This window comes from Panthera pardus, unplaced genomic scaffold (assembly GCF_024362965.1).
Source record: "Panthera pardus isolate Hobbes unplaced genomic scaffold, ASM2436296v1 HiC_scaffold_24, whole genome shotgun sequence".
Classification (NCBI taxonomy): Eukaryota; Metazoa; Chordata; class Mammalia; order Carnivora; family Felidae; genus Panthera; species Panthera pardus.
In genome coordinates, this window is record NW_026526810.1 from 126,343,169 (window position 1) to 126,359,942 (window position 16,774).

Consider the following 16,774-nt stretch of genomic DNA (forward strand, 5'->3'; position numbering starts at 1 on the left):
AAGCACTTGGCCAAGGCCAGGAGCAGGAGGGTCTGGACTCAGAGCCTACACCATCTGATTCCATAGCCCACAAGCTTACCGCTGCTCCCTGTGCCTCTTATCTAATCTCCGTCTTGTATTAGATTCATTCGTCTTCCATTTCAACTCTTTTTTAAGTCTGTTTGTGTTCGTAAACCGCACAAGAACCTAGAAGAAGCCAGAAGTGGGCCAGGAGCGGCCAACGCTCCAACCCCTGGGTGCTGGTGCCCACTGGCTAGAGATGGGGCAGGGCATCAGCAGCGTCAAACACGTGACCCTGACCATTGGCCTTCTCAATCTCACAGCCTCTGACTCTAATGAACCGCTAGAGATTCGGATGAGATTTTTAGTGATCTGATCGAGGGGCACCTGGGTGGCTCAGTCAGTTAAGCATCTGACTCTTGGTTTCGGCTCAGGTCATGATCTCACGGTTCCTGAGTTCCAGGCCCGAGTCTGGCTCTATGCTGACAGTGCAGAGCCTGCTTGGGATTTTCTCTCTCTGCCCCTCCCTCCTCTCAAAATAAACAAATAAACTTTAAAAAAAATGATCTGATCAACTAGCCCCCAGCACAGGCCGTGGCACACATAAATGTTGAGTCAAATTCTGTAGGAATGAAGGAATCAAAGAGAGCACAAGGGTCCTTCACACAAACACATGACCCAACAAGTCAGCCACACCCTCCATAAAGCCCCTATGCCCTTACTTCCTGGCAGATTCGACCATCTGGTGGCAATTGAGCGCACAGGAAGGGCCGCCAATGGTAATTGCTATAATGCGAGGAAGATGAGCATCAGGCACTGGGTTGACCCCACTGATGATCTTTTCCTGGCAGCACAGAAGATTCCTGGAAACTCAGCTACTGGTAAGCCGGGAGCACAGAGAATTCAACAAGAGCGTGTCTGCACTAAATGCCTTTTTAGTTGACTATTGAACAGGTGACATGAAGGAGTTCTATGGGGTCCATAGTTTTTCTACTCCAGAGATGTTCTTTGTTTATTGTGATCTGTGTAGACAATAACAACATTATCACTTAGAAATCCAACATTCCCACAGCAAGAAAGGAAAATGATGCTTTAGCATATTCTATTCCCCCAACTCTAAAATATTAAAACTAATAGTAAAATTGGGGCACCTGGCTGGCTCAGTCAGTTAAGCATCCGACCCTGGGTTTCGGCTCAGACCATGATCTATGGTTTTGTGGGTTAGAGCCCCGTGTCAGTCTGTGTGTGGCAGTGTGGAGCCTGCTTGGGATTCTCTGTCTCCTTCTCTCTCTGTCCCCTCCCCCACTCACACTGTCTCTTTCTTTCTCAAAATAAATAAACTTAAAAAAAAACTAATAGTAAAATAATAATAATAATAAAATCAAGGCATAACATATTCTTTTAGTCATGCAGGACCAATGCACCATGTATATACTGTGCTTCATCTTATAAGAGCTTTAGTTTTGAAATATATCTTGAATATATGATTAGTGCAATATTCCGATTGCTAATAATATAATGTGATCATTTGTGTTTGTACAGAACTTCATCGCTTTCAAAGAGGTTTCACATCCATATATTGTTGAAGCCTCTTTAAAACCCTGGGAAGTAGGTAAGGTAGAGTGTCCAAAAATGAGGCCTAGGGAGGTTCCTCATGGTCGCTGAGCCCATTAGTGTTGCTGGTAGAATTAGGAGTCCAGACTCCCAGGACCCCTCCAAACATGCTTTTCATGGAATCACGTTGCTTTAACTGAATTTCTGAAAGGCTTGCTGTAACTCCCAGAGCAGTGTTCTTCCCCTGGGAGTAGGTGTAGACCCTGGGGTAATTAAGGCAAGTTTCTCTGTTCTGTGTTTATTTGTTCTCTTCATTCAAACACTTCAGAGTGTTTCCCAGACTCATTAGTCTCCTTTGGCTTTTGAGGTTGGATGAGACAATGAAAGTCTTCCTGGCTGGGTAGAAAATTTCTGCAAATCGCCTGGTCTTTCCCAGAAGAGGCCGTGGGTGTGGTGCCCACAGCACAGTTGGCTTGGGCTTCCTGTCTCTCGAGGCTGGCCAGGCGAGGGACCTGAGGGCTGGAGGAAGGCCCAGGGCGGGGAGGGAAGGGGTCTCCAAGTCCAAAGGGGCAATCAGGGTCTGAAGGAGCTGCTCTTCCCCTGATGAATGGACCCCTAATCTTTGCTCATCCCCCCAAGATCCCAGAGGACGCAGGTAGAGCTCGCTGTTTGTGCCTTCCAGTTGCCCCTTTTTTGTGGGCCCTTGGACCCCTCTCTTACCCAAAGGATCCCAACCTTCTCCTGTGATTTCCCCCAGCACCCCCTTCTCAGCAGGACCACCCCTGGTCTTTTCTCCCCTCTGCTCCATCAACACCCTGTTTTCCTCAGTTTCCACCGGCAGCTACCTTGTCATGGACGTACTACCGACCACCCAGGACCTAGGTGCCATCCCTCTTGGAGATTCTGGGAATGCCATCAAGTGAGGAAAACAAGGACTCACCTGAGGAGCAAACAAGATAAAATTCATAAAATGCAAAAGAGCAGAGACAGAAATAGACAAAATACCAATGCTGGGGTTGTTATTATTTCCCTTCATTCAGTAGCCCGTCGTGGACCCAGAAAATTTTTCAGAGAGAAATCCTCAGGGTGTGGACCTAAGGCATCTGGCCATTCACAACAGTCTGATTCTTTGGGCTGCGTCCAGGTCTCTGGCGCTCGAGGTGGGGTAGCTCTGGTCCCTGTCCACCATCTCACAGTGAATGCTAGCCTCTGGTGGAATGCTTCCACGCATCCCAGGCCTTTCTAGAAACAGACACAAAAAGAGCCATGCAACCTTTCTGCAGGCTTGCATGGCCTGGCCCTCTGCCTTTGAGGCCCTTGGACAAGTGTTTTGGGTAAGCGGTTATCTTAAGGCAGCCACAACCCTCTCCTGGAGGCAGATTCAGCTGACCTCTGGCCTACAGAATCCTCCAGAAATACCTGGACACAGGACCAAACGGTGTTCCTCTAGCACCACCACCTCAGAAGGGTAGGCTGCAGAGTTGGTTATAATTTTTTTGTTTTTTTTTTTGAGAGAGAGAGACAGACAGACAGAGCAGAGCAGAGGAGGGGCAGAGAGAGAGACACAAAAGCTGATTCAGGCTTCAGGCTCCAAGCCGTGAGCACAGAGCCCAACGCGGGGCTCGAACTCGTGGACCGTGAAATCATGGCCTAAGCTGAAGTCAGTCGCATAACTGACTGAGCCACCCAGGTGCCCCTGGTTAGATTTTTTTGCATCCTGTTCCTGTGAGGGTAGTGCGGCCTGGTAATTATTTTTAGCCAGTTCACCTATCTTCAACACCATTCCTGTCACAGAAGAATTAAATCATTTCTGATATTGATTTATTCTAACATATTTGAGATAGCATTTATTGTGCTAATTTACAAACCCTCTGGTGCTGCTTATCAGATCGCCTTTAGGCCGTGGTCTCTTTCCAGTGCTAACCAACCACCCCTGTGGTATGTGTTCCTCATTAGGCTACTCCACAAGCAGCCAGGCACCCTTCTGGTGTAGATTAACTGACACACATATATTTCATACTCTTTTTTTTTTTTAATGTTTATTTTTTTTTTCGAGAGAGACAGAGCATGAGTGGGTGAGGGGCAGAGAGAGAGGGAGACACAGAATCTGAAGCAGGCTCCAGGCTCTGAGCTCTCAGCACAGAGCCTGATGTGGGGCTCAAACTCACGAACTGTGAGATCATGACCGGAGCCGAAGTTGGACACCCAACCGACTGAGCCACCCAGGCTCAGTCTTTAATTTACATTAAATTACAGAATTGACCTTTACAATCTGTATCATCTCCCCAGCACATGGATGGGTTTCAGGGCCTTCCTTGAAGCCCCTCTGTAAACAGGAGTCACTCAAAAGTTGAGGAACCACAGCTGTGTCTCCCTCGGGCTTGGTAACATCAGTATAGGGGTTATTCCATCTGTGACTAGAGAGCATGACTCAGTAGGGCACTGGCCACATTCTGGTGAGTTCCAAACTTCAACTCACTTTTTTAAAAAAACTTTGTATGTTTTATTTATTTTTGAGAGAGAGAGCACTAGTGAGGGAGGGGCAGGGAGAGAGGGAGACATAGAATCTGAAGCAGGGGCTCCAGGCTCTGAGCCCTCAGCCCAGGGACCAACACAGGGCTTGAACCCATGAACTGTGGGATCATGACCTGAGCCGAAGTTGGGCACTTAACCAGGTGAGCCACCCAGGTGCCCCTCAACTCAATTTTAACTAAAGAAGTTCCTAGAAGATCTGAAGAAGTACATCTCCTAGTTGTCTGAAAATGTACCCAGAAGCAACCCTTTTCCCTAACCTGAGGCAACAAAACACATGTGGGGGGGGGGGACCGTCCTGCCCCACAACGAGCCCCCATTTTGCCTAATCCTATACACCCACTGACTTGGTTCCCCTTGCCTTCAGGGGTCGGTGATGGGGCAATCAGCTTGGGAAGAGCAAAGTCAAGGAGGCTGTGAAAAGACACATATGAAATGGGGATGGGATTGCCTGTGATGTGGAGGCTGACTTTGCTGTCATCACTGGTGAGTATTCACATGGCGGGCCAGTCAGGCCCAGGTCTGCGCTGGGGCCCAAGAATCTGTGTTTCTAACAAGTTCCCAGGATCTCCTGGTGCCACTGGTCTTTTTTTTTTTTTTTTTTTTTTAATGTTTATTTATTTTTGAGAGAGACAGAGTGTGAGTGGGGGAGGGGCAGACAGAGAGGGAGACACAGAATCTGAAGCAGGCTCCAGGCTCTGAACTGTCCATGTTGCATAATTTTTTTTTACCTCAATACCCGGGGTTTGTTGTCTCACTGCTTTGAAGAATGAAGATGTGGACACAAAATGAGCAGCAGGCAACAGTTTGTTAGACTATAAGATTACTCTTACTTACAAAGTAAGAGTAATAGGAAAGTCCTCTTTACCGAGAGGGAGCATTCAAAAGTGAATACCCCAACTATAGACAAGGGTCTTTATTTTATAGGGTTTTGATCAGCCCCTTCCCTTCCCTCTTGTTTCTTCTCAGGTCCTACCCTTATTGACTGGATAACTCTAGATGCTGGGTGGTCCATTCCTGATTGGCTTGTTTCCATTTTATGAGGGGTGGTCTATGGCCATACCATTCCTTGTGGGTCATGGGTTTTATGGTCACCGAAGTTGGACACTCAACCGACTGAGCCACCCACACCCCCCTTGGGGCCACTCTTTGAGATGAGTTCTGCTGCTTAGAGGCAGGGTGATGGACCCCATAAGCTTTCCAGTTCTATGATAGAATCTTTTTCTGTTCTAGGTGTTTCTAACTGGGGAGGCTGTGCCTTGGCCTGTGTGCTGTACATCCTCAACTCATGTGAGGTCCACAGACATTACCTAAGGGAGGCAGTTGGACCCTCCAGAGCACCTGGGGAGCAGGACTGGGCTCAGGCCCTTCCATCCGTTGCTAAAGTAACACACCCCGGCTGGCCACTCCCTGCAGGAGAGGCAGGCATGCTCCAGGCTTTCAGCCCAGGGCCAGGACCACTGCTGCCTGTTAACAGCCAGAGGCAGAGCCTGCCTATGTAGGGGAGCAAAATTTGCCACCACAAAATGTGGCTCTTGGGCATGTGGATTATTTTAGGATGATTGTTTTTTGAAAACAGAAGGACTCAATGACTCTGCCCTTCTCTCTTGGGGCCTCAGTTCCCACGGCCCTACCCACTCACCCCAATCGCAGACTCAAACCCACCTCTTCATCCCCTGCTCCTCCTTGAGCCTGAAGCACCTTCTGGGAGAATTTTCCAGAATAATTTGGATCATGGGAAATTGGAGCCAAAGCCCTGACTTGATGTCTAAATCCCAGGCCTGAAGGGACTTGCCCGTGAGCAGCAGCTTCACCTGGGGGCAGGCGGGAAGCTGAGAGGGCCACAAAGCCTGAGAAACAGTGGAGGGAGCTGGGGTGTTTGGCCTGGAGGGGAGAAGACTGGGGGGCATGGATGGCTCACACCTGAATGGCTTCCTGGAGGAGGGAGACAGACAACGCCCTCAACCCCCTGAGAGACAGAAGCAGGCCAAAAGGCAGAGGTCACGAAAGCAGATTCTGGTTCACTGTAAGGAAGACCTTGCCCTCTGCAGAGCTGCGCAGCCCTGCAAGGAGGAAGCCTCTGATGTGGGCCGATGGAGGAGGGGTTCCCGTGCAAGGGCAGGCTGGGCCGCTGACCCCGCAGCCACTCCTAACCGGTCCAGAAGCAGTCTCGTGCAACTGAAGGCCTCACTTTCCTAGCCTGGCCTCCCAAAGGTATGGATCGCTAAATGCAAGACCAGGAACCAGGTCTTTTGTGTCTGCTTTCCCAGCAACCAGCAGAGGGAACATAGTGATAAATTCTTGTAGAACGAACGAATAAACGAACGGGCAGGCCGATGCAGTGCTTTGTTAGGGCAGCAGGTCCCCAAATCTAGAGGCATCTGAATCACCTCAGGGCATCGTAAACCACAGGGTGCAAAGCCTACCCCAGGGTACCTGACTCCAGAGATCTGAGTTGAGCCGAAGTGGCATCTCTGACATGTTCTGGGTGACCACACTCTGAGACCCTGGGTTAGAGCGTTGGTCTGGGGAGAAGCGAAGGCAATCCCAAGGCAGGAAGGTTCCTGAGCCTCGAGCCTGGACATAGCAGCTCAGGTGGGGCGAGTGGTTGTGATGAGTCCCCAGGTAGCCAGGGGCTGAGGCCCAGAGCCCCTCACTTTGGAGAAGCATATGCATCCAGAGCCCTGTCTCTCCCTCTGTGTCTCTTTCTCCCTCCTGCCACCCCATTTCTCTCCAACACCTCCCTGGGTTGATGTTGTCCCCACTTTACACATGAGGGAGCTGGGATTCCAACAAGGGAGGTGGCTTGCCCAACTCACCCAGCTAGGAGATGACCTTGGACCTGAGCCTGGGTCTTTCTGACTCCATTCTGTTTCCGTGGCTCAGAAGTTTCCTGGTTCCTGCTAATGCCAAGGTGCCATGTGGGGTTGGGGGCACTAGAGCAGCTTGAAGTGACATTTTCAGGGGAAACGATCTGCCCCATAGGGGCCCACAGGGCCTTCTGTGTTTTCTTTGCACTTCCTGGATCTGAACTGGAAAAAAACACTCAGGGGGGCTGCCTGACACATGATTCCTGATTCACACAGGCACAAAAGAATGAACCCAGCCAAACAAATTCACACAGACCAAATGCTTACCCTCTGGGGATGGAAAATTCTTTTAGTTTCCACCCAGTCCTTCATAAATACATTAATAATGTATCACTCTTGTAAGGAAAATAAGAGGAAACGTTTTCAAAGCAAAAGTACAAACTCGTGTGTGTTGACCCCCTCCTCTGGGCCAGGCCAGTTCTGCTCTGAGAGGCAATGGGGTCAGACCCAGGCCCTGGGTAGGGACCTCGGGATCTCCCTGGGGTCAGGTGTGGGGACTCATGGAACGATAGAAGTGTGCAGGGCAAGCTGCTGTGGGGACAGAGAGCAGGCACTCAGCTCCCTCAGGGGGCTCAAGAAAGGCTGCCTGGAGGAGGTGGTGCTGAGCTAGGTCTTAAAGGATGAGTGGGATATAAGTAGGCAGGTAAGAAAGGGTGGGGATGCTCTTCCAGGCAGAGGACCCACATAAGCCAAGGTGCAGGCACACGAAGCAGTGCAGTGTGCAGGGGGAGTAACTGGGATCGTCATGCTAGAGTTCTGTAGGTGGCTCCATGGATGTCCCTGACTCATCGAGAGGTGTGGGCAGAGCTGTGGCCTGAGCAGGTGGTGCAGCTTGATTAGCAGGATGAGGAATGTCCCCCATCTCTGCTCTGTGAGTTGCTTGTAAGCAGGGCCTCCCATATTCAGGGACGGTTCTTAGGGGTCCCCTTGTAACTGTAGCAGGTGTGGGCACCAGGCTGAGGAGCCCAGGGAAGGTAGCCACCACCATCTAAGGCACACCCTGCCTGCTCCAGCCCTTGGCTGTGCCTGGGAGTTTTATCTGAGGGCGCTAAATGGCTGGAGAGCATTCCCCACACCTTGTCAAGGGCTAAGAGCTGATTGATGACACCTTACAGGGACTAAGGATGGATGGATGGATAGATGGATGGATGGATGCATGGCTGGCTGGCTGGATGCCTGGATGGATGGCTGGCTGGCTGGCTGGATGGATGGATAGATGGATGCCTGGATGGATGGATGGATGGATGGATGGATGGATGGATGGATGGATGGATGGGTGGATGGATGCCTGGATGGATGGATGGATGGATGGATGGATGGATGAATGCCTGGATGGATGGATGGATGGATGGATGGATGGATGCCTGGATGGATGGATGGATGGATGGATGGATGGATGGATGAATGCCTGGATGGATGGATGGATGGATGGATGAATGGATGGATGCCTGGGTGGATGGATGGATGGATGGGTGGATGGATGCCTGGATGGATGGATGGATGGATGGATGGATGGATGAATGAATGGATGCCTGGATGGATGGATGGATGGATGGATGGATGGATAGATAGATGGATGCCTGGATGGATGGATGGATGGATGGATGGATGGATGGATTTCTGGCTGGATGGCTGGATTGCTGGCTGTCTGGCCAGATGGATGGATGGATGGATGGATGGATGGATGGATGGATGATACAGACAAGCAGGAACATGGCTTCATCTTGGGCTCCTTTTCTCTTCCAGTACCTTCATCCCACTCTACTTTTCTTTCTAACTTTTTAAAATTGAGTTACATAGACGAAAGAAGTGCATACACCTTGCATGTACAGCAGATGAATTTTTACATACATATACATCCATGCAGCCACTGCCAAGATCATGATACAGAACAGTTCTAACTTCCTAGGAGGCCCCTTTCTTCCACCCCACTTTGAATAGCAACATCACCTACCCATGACACTACCCTACCACGCACCCTGTGTGAACCAACAGTGACCACCCACACACTCAGCCACTAAGCCCCAAAAGGCATCCTAGGGCCTCTTTCCCTGTTCACAATGAACTAGGCCCCAAGCCCTGGCCTTCTTGTCTCACTTCAGTCCTCTGTCCCTCCTCTCATGCCACACTGTCTCAGCCTGGATTGGTGTCACAGCCTCCAGGTGCTCTGCCTCCAGGTCAAGTCTCCTGTCTTCTGTCACCTCCTCCATGTGGTGGCATCTCCTTGAAGATGGTGTGGTCATTCAGTGATTCCTGGAAATTTTCAGGCAGTCTCCACTGGCCCAGCTGTTCCTTGTGGCTCTTGGTAGAGGCCGAGTGCCAACCAGTTCCAAAGCTGCTGTCTAATCACATGCACCCTGACACCCCAAGCCTCTCCCTGGGACCCAGAAGGATGGGAATGGTGCCAGTGGGCAGTGTGCTAAGAGGAAATGCCCATCCCCCCTCCAGGGACCCAGGAGCACTCCCCCAGAAAGAGAGGATATGATCCAATGGAGAGAGAAATGGAAGAATAAAGCCCAAACAAAGGGCAGGAAATGCCATTCTAGGCTGGGTAGTCCCTGGGAAGGGGCTGGTGGACAAAGAGATGCCTGGAAATGCCCGTGGGTGTCCCTCCCAACTTGGCACCCAGGGCAGGTGGAAATGCAGGCTCTCCCACCAGCTGGGAGTAGAGACGGTTCCCAGGTGACTTTTGCCAGCACTCTCTCCATTGTTTTGACTGGTTTTCAGTGAGTGCTCCTCACAGCCCCTGGCTTGGCTCCTTCCTGCTCTTTTGTCATCTGACATCCTAGCTGTCTGTCTTCTAGAAAGTCTTTCTTGAGCCACTCTGATAACCAGGGTTGGATGCCCCCTGCTTGGTGCTGTGATCCCCATAGACTGTGCCTGCCTGATCACTTATCTAGACTATGAACACCCCAGGGGGGCAGGGACTATGTCACATTCACCGCTGTATCCCTGGTTCAGCTCTGGCACATAGCTGGTGCTCAAGGAAACTTTGATGGGTGCTGAAATGAATGAGAAATGCCTGAGGAGGAAGATGAGAGCCCTTCTCAGTCCTATCCTAACCTTCCTGTTGTGGATTCCTATGTCTCCTCCACCCCCCCCACCCCCCCACCCCCCACCCCCGCTTCTGCTTGAGGAGGAGGAGAGGGAGAACGTACTTGAATTCTGCCCCTCAGGCACCGTCCTCTCTCCTTTTGCCCACACCCAAGACCCCCTTCCTCAGGGAGAACTTTTCAACCAGAGAGTAACTCATGCTAGCTTTGATAAGTAGTTCTTTGGGACCTTTACTTTCAGAAGGTGAAATGAGGGGGATCAAATCACTTTTTAAAAAATGAGCAAATATGTCAAAGGAAAAAAAGCTCTGGGCTAAAGGCCAGGGGACCCAATGCTGCCAATAATAATTCACTTCATTTCATGAGCACCTACTGTGTGCCAAGGACCACACTAGGTGCTTTACTTCCATCGTCTTATTTAATGGAGGCATTACTACTATTATCATCAAAATCCCCATTATACAGATGAGGACACTGAGGCAAGGAGAAGTTAAAACACCTACCAGGAAAGACCTAAGTCAGATCTGTCTGATCCTAAACCCTGCCTGCTGGGCCCAGGGTCTGTTATGCCCAGAATTCGTGATCCCCAAAGACCGCCAGGGAGCCGAGTCCGATGTAAAAGCAAAAGAGCCTTTATTCGAGCTAGCTCGAGCTCAATCCCCTACCTGCAACCAACCCAGCGGTGAGATACCCGGGGAGAGAGAGCGAGTTTCAAAAGGACAAAGGTTTTATTGGGGCCTGGGGGCAGTTGGTGGGGTAATGGCTGTGGCCTCAGCCGATTGGCTGGGGAAGGGTCGGAGTCCTGTTAGGCAGGTGAGCGGGAGGTTACTCAAGGGGAGGAGGCGTGGTCAAGGTGAAGGACACAGAACAAGATGGAGTCGGCTGGCGTAGGCCGCGCTTTCAGGTCAGGCTGCATTTTCTCCATGACTCTGCTCCCTCCGGATGCCCCCACATCCACACTGGGTCGTATGGAGAAGACAAGAAGGTGGCTGCAGCAGGGGTTGGTACACGCCCCACAGGAGGCTAACGGCGGCGACTCAGGAGGAATGGGAGTCTCCCTGGCACAAAAGCCGCCGACGGATGATCCGGAGCTGAGCAGGGGCTAGGTTGCAGGGAGTAAGTAGCCTGTGCTGTCCCCACAGAAGCGAATCTTCAGTGTCTTTAACAAACACTAACTCCAAGGTAGTTACCGGAAGAAACATCCCAAACTGTTCCAAACTGCTGCTTCTCGGGAGCAGGTTTGGGGCAGATGAGAGGTGATACAGGACACTTACTTTTCATTATGAGTCTGCCAGTGGCATTACTGTGGTTAAGCAAAAATTCGTTTTTAAAAAGGAGTCCACGCCAAGTGAAACACTCTTCCTCCACTTGTAAATGTATGTGTTTCTTTCTTTTTCCTCCCCCTCCCCCATTCTATCCCCATCCCCTTGTTTTTCCAGGAAGAAAAAGCGTTGGGCATCCTGGTGCGTCACCCAAGTCCAGAGTGGAGTCTCGGGCGAGGTGGTAGATGGGCTGCCCTTCCACGGCACCCACGCCGGAGGTAGATGGGCTGCCCTTCCACGGCACCCACGCCCAGATGATCCAGAAGCTTGTGGATGTCACTGCGATGGGTGTGTGACTGTGCATGTAGAGTGCGTACCAGATGGCCGTGCCTGGAACTAGGAGGGAGTTCCCTGAGGGCCCCGAGCTCCTTTCCACACGGTCCTGGGTGAGCAGCGCCTGTGACGGGACAGCGCAGACGTTGGGGACTGAGGAGGATGTTTCCTCAGGGCTTCTAGTCCTTTGCTTTTCTTCCTAAGTGCTAAGGGATTGATTTCAACCCTCCTCCTCAGGCTTCTTCAGAGCACCCACATGGTCTGCTCTGAGAGTTTTCCGAGGCACCACTTATGGGGACAAGAGTAGGCATGACTAGAGCCATGAATAATCCCAAGGCTAATTAAAAAATAGTAAAACAAAACAAAACAAAACAAAAAACGGAGGGGGCACCTGGGTGACTTAGTTAAGTGTCTGACCCTTGATTTTGGCTCAGGTCATGATCTCGCGGTTTGTGAGATTGAGCCCTGTGTCAGCCTCCGTGTTGACAGTGTGGAGCCTGCTTGGGATCCTCTCTCCCCGTCTCTCGCTGCCCTTACCGCCCCCCCCCCTTTCAAAATAAACTTAAAAAAAAAAAGAAATTGTTAAATGTACAAATATGTAGCATATATTTACAAACCTCTGGGACTTTACTAAAGGTTTACTCACTACCACCACCAACAAAATATTTATACCTCTGAAATGCTTTCTTTTTCAAACATTTTGTTTCCTTGGGTCTTCAAACCTTACGCTTATCACCATCACCCCTCCTTTCTGTTCCTCACCTCTCTTCACCCCCACACCTCCCGACACCCCCTACCACAGAACCTGACTCTTGGCCCGCATCCTCCCCATAGGCTCAGCCCTAGCCTAGAGCCAGAGGCTTTGGCCTCCCTGAATAGGAGGGCGGCCACACTCCTGGAGCCAGGGGGTTGGGGGGTCAGGAGTGTCTAGGGCTCAGGTGGCTCACAGGCTCCTCCTGGACAACTGTAGTCAGCTTGTCCTTATCTCACTCACACTCGTCCAGTGCACGTTTCCCAACAAAATTAGGAGCAGGATCACCGACCACATCCCATTACACTCCCCTGTTGAGCTAATACAGTATCTCGTGCTAGTTCACTGCCGAGCGATGGCTCACTCATCCAGATGGGGTAGTCTGGCTTCCCAGCTACAGCTCCAAATGTTTATTGGGCCTGCTTTGTTTTATTTCCTTAAACATGTCCACTTCAACTCTTTAAGGGGCGTTAGTTGTGAAGCGTGAAACACATGCTACAAAAATTACCCCTAGGTTGTCTACTCAACAGAAGTTAAAGCCTAAGCATGTAGTAAGTAATCTGGGATTAACTTCCAGTGCCATTTACACGGCAAAGCCCCTGGCCAGCTAGGGGTGGGACAGTCCAGACCTCCCTTTGTCATTCTGGCGGGGAGTCCCCACCTACAGGTCTGTGCTTCCGCAGGTGTGGCCTCCAGGGCTGACGTGCTCATTGTGATGAGCTCACAGTCCCTCCCATCTGCAACTTCTCACGGCTCACTGAGCCTGTCTCAGCTGTCAGCTTTACTGGCCAGGTGTTCCACACTTACAGTTTTCGGCCCTGACTTGAGACGGCAGAGTTCCGCGTAACGGGGGCCTCTGAGAGCCCGCCCTGGCATTTGTGAAGTCTCGATGACTAGGAGAGAGGAAGCGAGGAAGCATCACTTTGGTAAAGCTGCCATCACTCTTCTGATTCATATTTTGGGGAAAGACACTAATGGACCTTTGGTTTTGCAATAGTAATAACAGAGTTCTGTTCTGGCATGGAGAAGTTTAAGGCATGACTGTGTAATAGGTTATGTGCGCTGTGGCCAGAAGTTTATGGGATGATGATGACATTGTTTAGGACAGAGGCCGAGACCTGGGTGGAGCCCAGAGAAGGCCACGAGTGGGGGGGTCCTAGTTCTGGAGTGAGACATCCGCAGTACGCCCCCCACCCCCGCACACACACACACACACACACACACTGCAGGGAGAAAGGGGCTAAGGTGCAAGCAAGAGCCAGGAATAGGGGCCAGCAGGGACCAGCCCAGGGACCACTGGAGCTCTGAGTTCCAGGATCCAGTTTTCAGGCATTTCCATTCCACAGGATGATTCCTGGTCAAGCCTTTCATAAAGTTTGGCTCAAATTTATCCTAGTGTTGGCTGTGTTTTGATAAAGGGCCTGTGTTCACGTCTAGGGTGACTGGGTGAGCATGGCTATGGCCTGGAGAAGCCAGTTGCAGTGGGACAAGAGTGTCCTACAGGGAATGGTGGGGCAGCCTGGGGTAAAGATGGGCTGGAACGTCCCCCGGGATGGATTCATGGGGCAGGTGAGCATCTTGGGGCACTTCCAGGAATGTTAGAGGGGGATCCTGGCAAGCAGTGTCTGAGATGCTCTCTGGATATTCAAGGGCAGGCTGGAGACCTTGGGCACATCGAGATGCACATGCCCCATAGACCCTACAGGAGGTGGGACTCAAAGGCCAAGCAAGCCAACCAATGGAGTCAGGGTTCCTTAGACCCCCGCTGTCCCCTGGTCAAGTGCTGTCCTATTGCTCATCTGGGCAAGACATTCCTCTGAATTCATTTCATGCCCCTAATTGCATGGGCCCTGCTGATGGCCAGCCCCACCATTGTCCAGTCCACTGCATTCTGCTCCTTCCTGCCCATTCCATATGGGTTTCACTGCTCCTCAATGATAATTCCCAGATTCAAGAGACCACCGCTCTAGGCAGGACAGAGAAGATGTGGCATAAGAGCAGTTCACATGGACTCAGTGTATGTCAATGATGTGCTGTGTCTGCCAGAAAAGCCAATGCATCGACAGAAGCACAGTGAGGTCGTGGTGCCTGGGTGGCTCAGTCGGTTGAGTGGTTGACTTTGGCTCAGGTCATGATGTCACAGTTCATGAGTTTGAGCCCCACTTTGGGCTCTCTGCTTTCAGCACAGATCCCACTTCAGATCCTCTGTTCCCCTCTCTCTCTGTCCCTACTCCCTCCCCCTCTCTCCCTCTCCCTCAAAAATAAACATTAGGAGAAGAAGAAGAAGAAGAAGAAGAAGAAAAGAAGGAGAAGGAGGAAGGAGAAGGAGGAGAGGGAGGAGGAGGAGGAGGAGGAGAAGCACAGTGTGAGGTAAATGGTCCCTTTCTCCTCAGTGCAGATCATACAGGCTTGGTCTCACTTCAGATCCAAGCATCACATTTGAAGAAGTGAGTTTTGTTCAGGTAAGGTTTAGGAAGCTGAGAGCTTAAAACCTGTTTAGTGGAGGTAGGTGACTTAAATTGACATCTGTCAGAGACTGGCTGGATGCTCACCACTTCTGTTTCCCCTTCCTGAATACATAGGAAAACTACATTTCCCATTCTCCCTTGCAGTTGGGTTGGAGCATGTGATTGGAATCTGGCCAATGGAGTGTGAGTAGTAGATATCAACCACTTCCAGACTTGGCCATAAATGCCCCGTGAGATTCTTTTGGTGCTGCTTCCCCTACCTGTATGGATGGAACAGTACCCCAAGATGCGGGAACCTCTTGATGGAAGGATTCTGAATCACTGCCATCACTTGGATGAAGATTTTCCAGAACTGGCAGCCTCTCGTTGGACTTTGGATGAACAGAAGACAAACTTTTCTTGTTTTAAGGCACTGTGATTTGGGGGGGGGGGGTGGGGTGGTATATTCATTACTGCAGTATAATCCAGCCTTGTCTAATTCAAGCTTGCAAGGTTTAATACTGAGAAGTAGGATAAGAAAATTCTCTTCAGATGCCAGTACTGGAAGGACCATGTACTCCAGGGGCACAGTTCATGTGCTTTAAGGCCAGTGGGGAAAGTGGTTCCACTTTGGCTCATTAAGAGTTAAGATTTTCTGACCAACCCTGGAACGACTTATCTCGGGAAGTAGCAAATTGGTGCCATTGGTGGTATTTGTTCAGAAAACTGGACCATCATTTGGGGGAGAGGGGATATACCTGGGATAATTCATGGAGAGAAAACGGGCTATCATGACCTGTATGGTGCATTCCAGCAATGATATCTAACATACAATCTAGCAGCGTCCTTCTGAGAGTAGTTGAATTAAAGCAAAAGGAATAAAAATCCCACCATTTCTCCAGATCATTGGGTACTATTGTGACCTCCAGGTGATTGCCATCAAAGGCCATTGTCTTGCTAGATGAATTCCAGGAATGGAGGCTGTAGGATCGCCAGCTTCAAGCAGCAGATTTTTCAGAAAAGCAGTGAACCAAGCGGACCACATTCTGGCTATCTTGGCTCCACCGGTCAGAGGGAATGCGGCAGATGGGGCTGCATTCTGTGCTGAAAATTTCTCCCACTCTTGTCTGGCCAACCCACAGACCAATGTGTATAAACAGGAAGATGAGCCCTCATCTTGCTAAGCAACACTGGTGAATAAGAAAGGAATCTAATGGCTCTGTCACCTTCCGTCCAAACCAGATGGGCCTTTTCCTCCATCCATTCCCTCAGGAGAGAAAGGAGTCTTAATCCCCAATAACGTCCTCACTTAGTCTGTTTGGAAGAAGGATCGATTCTTGCAGAATACTTCAGGACTCCAGGAATCTGACCCAGAGAAGGATTAAGTGACCAAAACCAAATTTACATTTTAATATGATGCAGTTAATCTTGAGCGATAAACACATAGCCTGCCACTGTTGGCAAGATGCTAAAACCTAAAAGGGCTGGTCAACAAATGTGAACCTCCCCAAACAAAACCCAAGAAGTGAGGACATCCCCAAGAGAGGACTCCAGCAGGTCTTTCTACGTTGGCAATCTTCCTTGGTGAGCGGGGTGGTCTCTCTCATCAAGCCCTTCCTCACTGTGGGGGACAGAGGGAGTGATATTCTCCAAATCACAAGGCTGGACTCTGTCCTCAAAAGGAGGAAAACAAGTTAAGTCCCGGAGTGGATTTGTAACAATGTGCTATAGATCTGAAGACACTTTATGAATCTCAAGAGGAGAGAGAGAAGACCCAACTTCACTTGAAGGCTCCATTGTTTTTGGCCACTGCTGGCTGACCAAGGCAAAATACCCTAATTTCTCTGACTTTTCTCTAAGAAAACCAATCCCTGGATCTTCCTAACTCCATTGGGTATTTCAAGAGCCTTCTAGATACCCCTGGTGTTGGAAGACCCTCCTTCCCCATAAAGACTGCAGCACACTCCAGCTG

General features: G+C 50.4%; 1 protein-coding gene across 1 annotated transcript in view; it reads left to right on the top strand.

Annotated features, from left to right (window-relative positions):
- The window catches only part of DGLUCY (D-glutamate cyclase), a 41,039-nt gene extending 29,082 nt beyond the window's left edge, over window positions 1-11,957 (top strand). The window contains 7 exon segments of the mRNA XM_053889702.1: window positions 733-881; window positions 4,454-4,462; window positions 4,465-4,572; window positions 5,320-5,471; window positions 11,449-11,481; window positions 11,483-11,509; window positions 11,550-11,957. Of these exon segments, the coding sequence (XP_053745677.1) occupies window positions 733-881; window positions 4,454-4,462; window positions 4,465-4,572; window positions 5,320-5,471; window positions 11,449-11,481; window positions 11,483-11,509; window positions 11,550-11,627 (556 nt within the window). The 3' untranslated portion in view covers window positions 11,628-11,957.
- The last annotated feature ends 4,817 nt before the right edge of the window (window positions 11,958-16,774 follow it).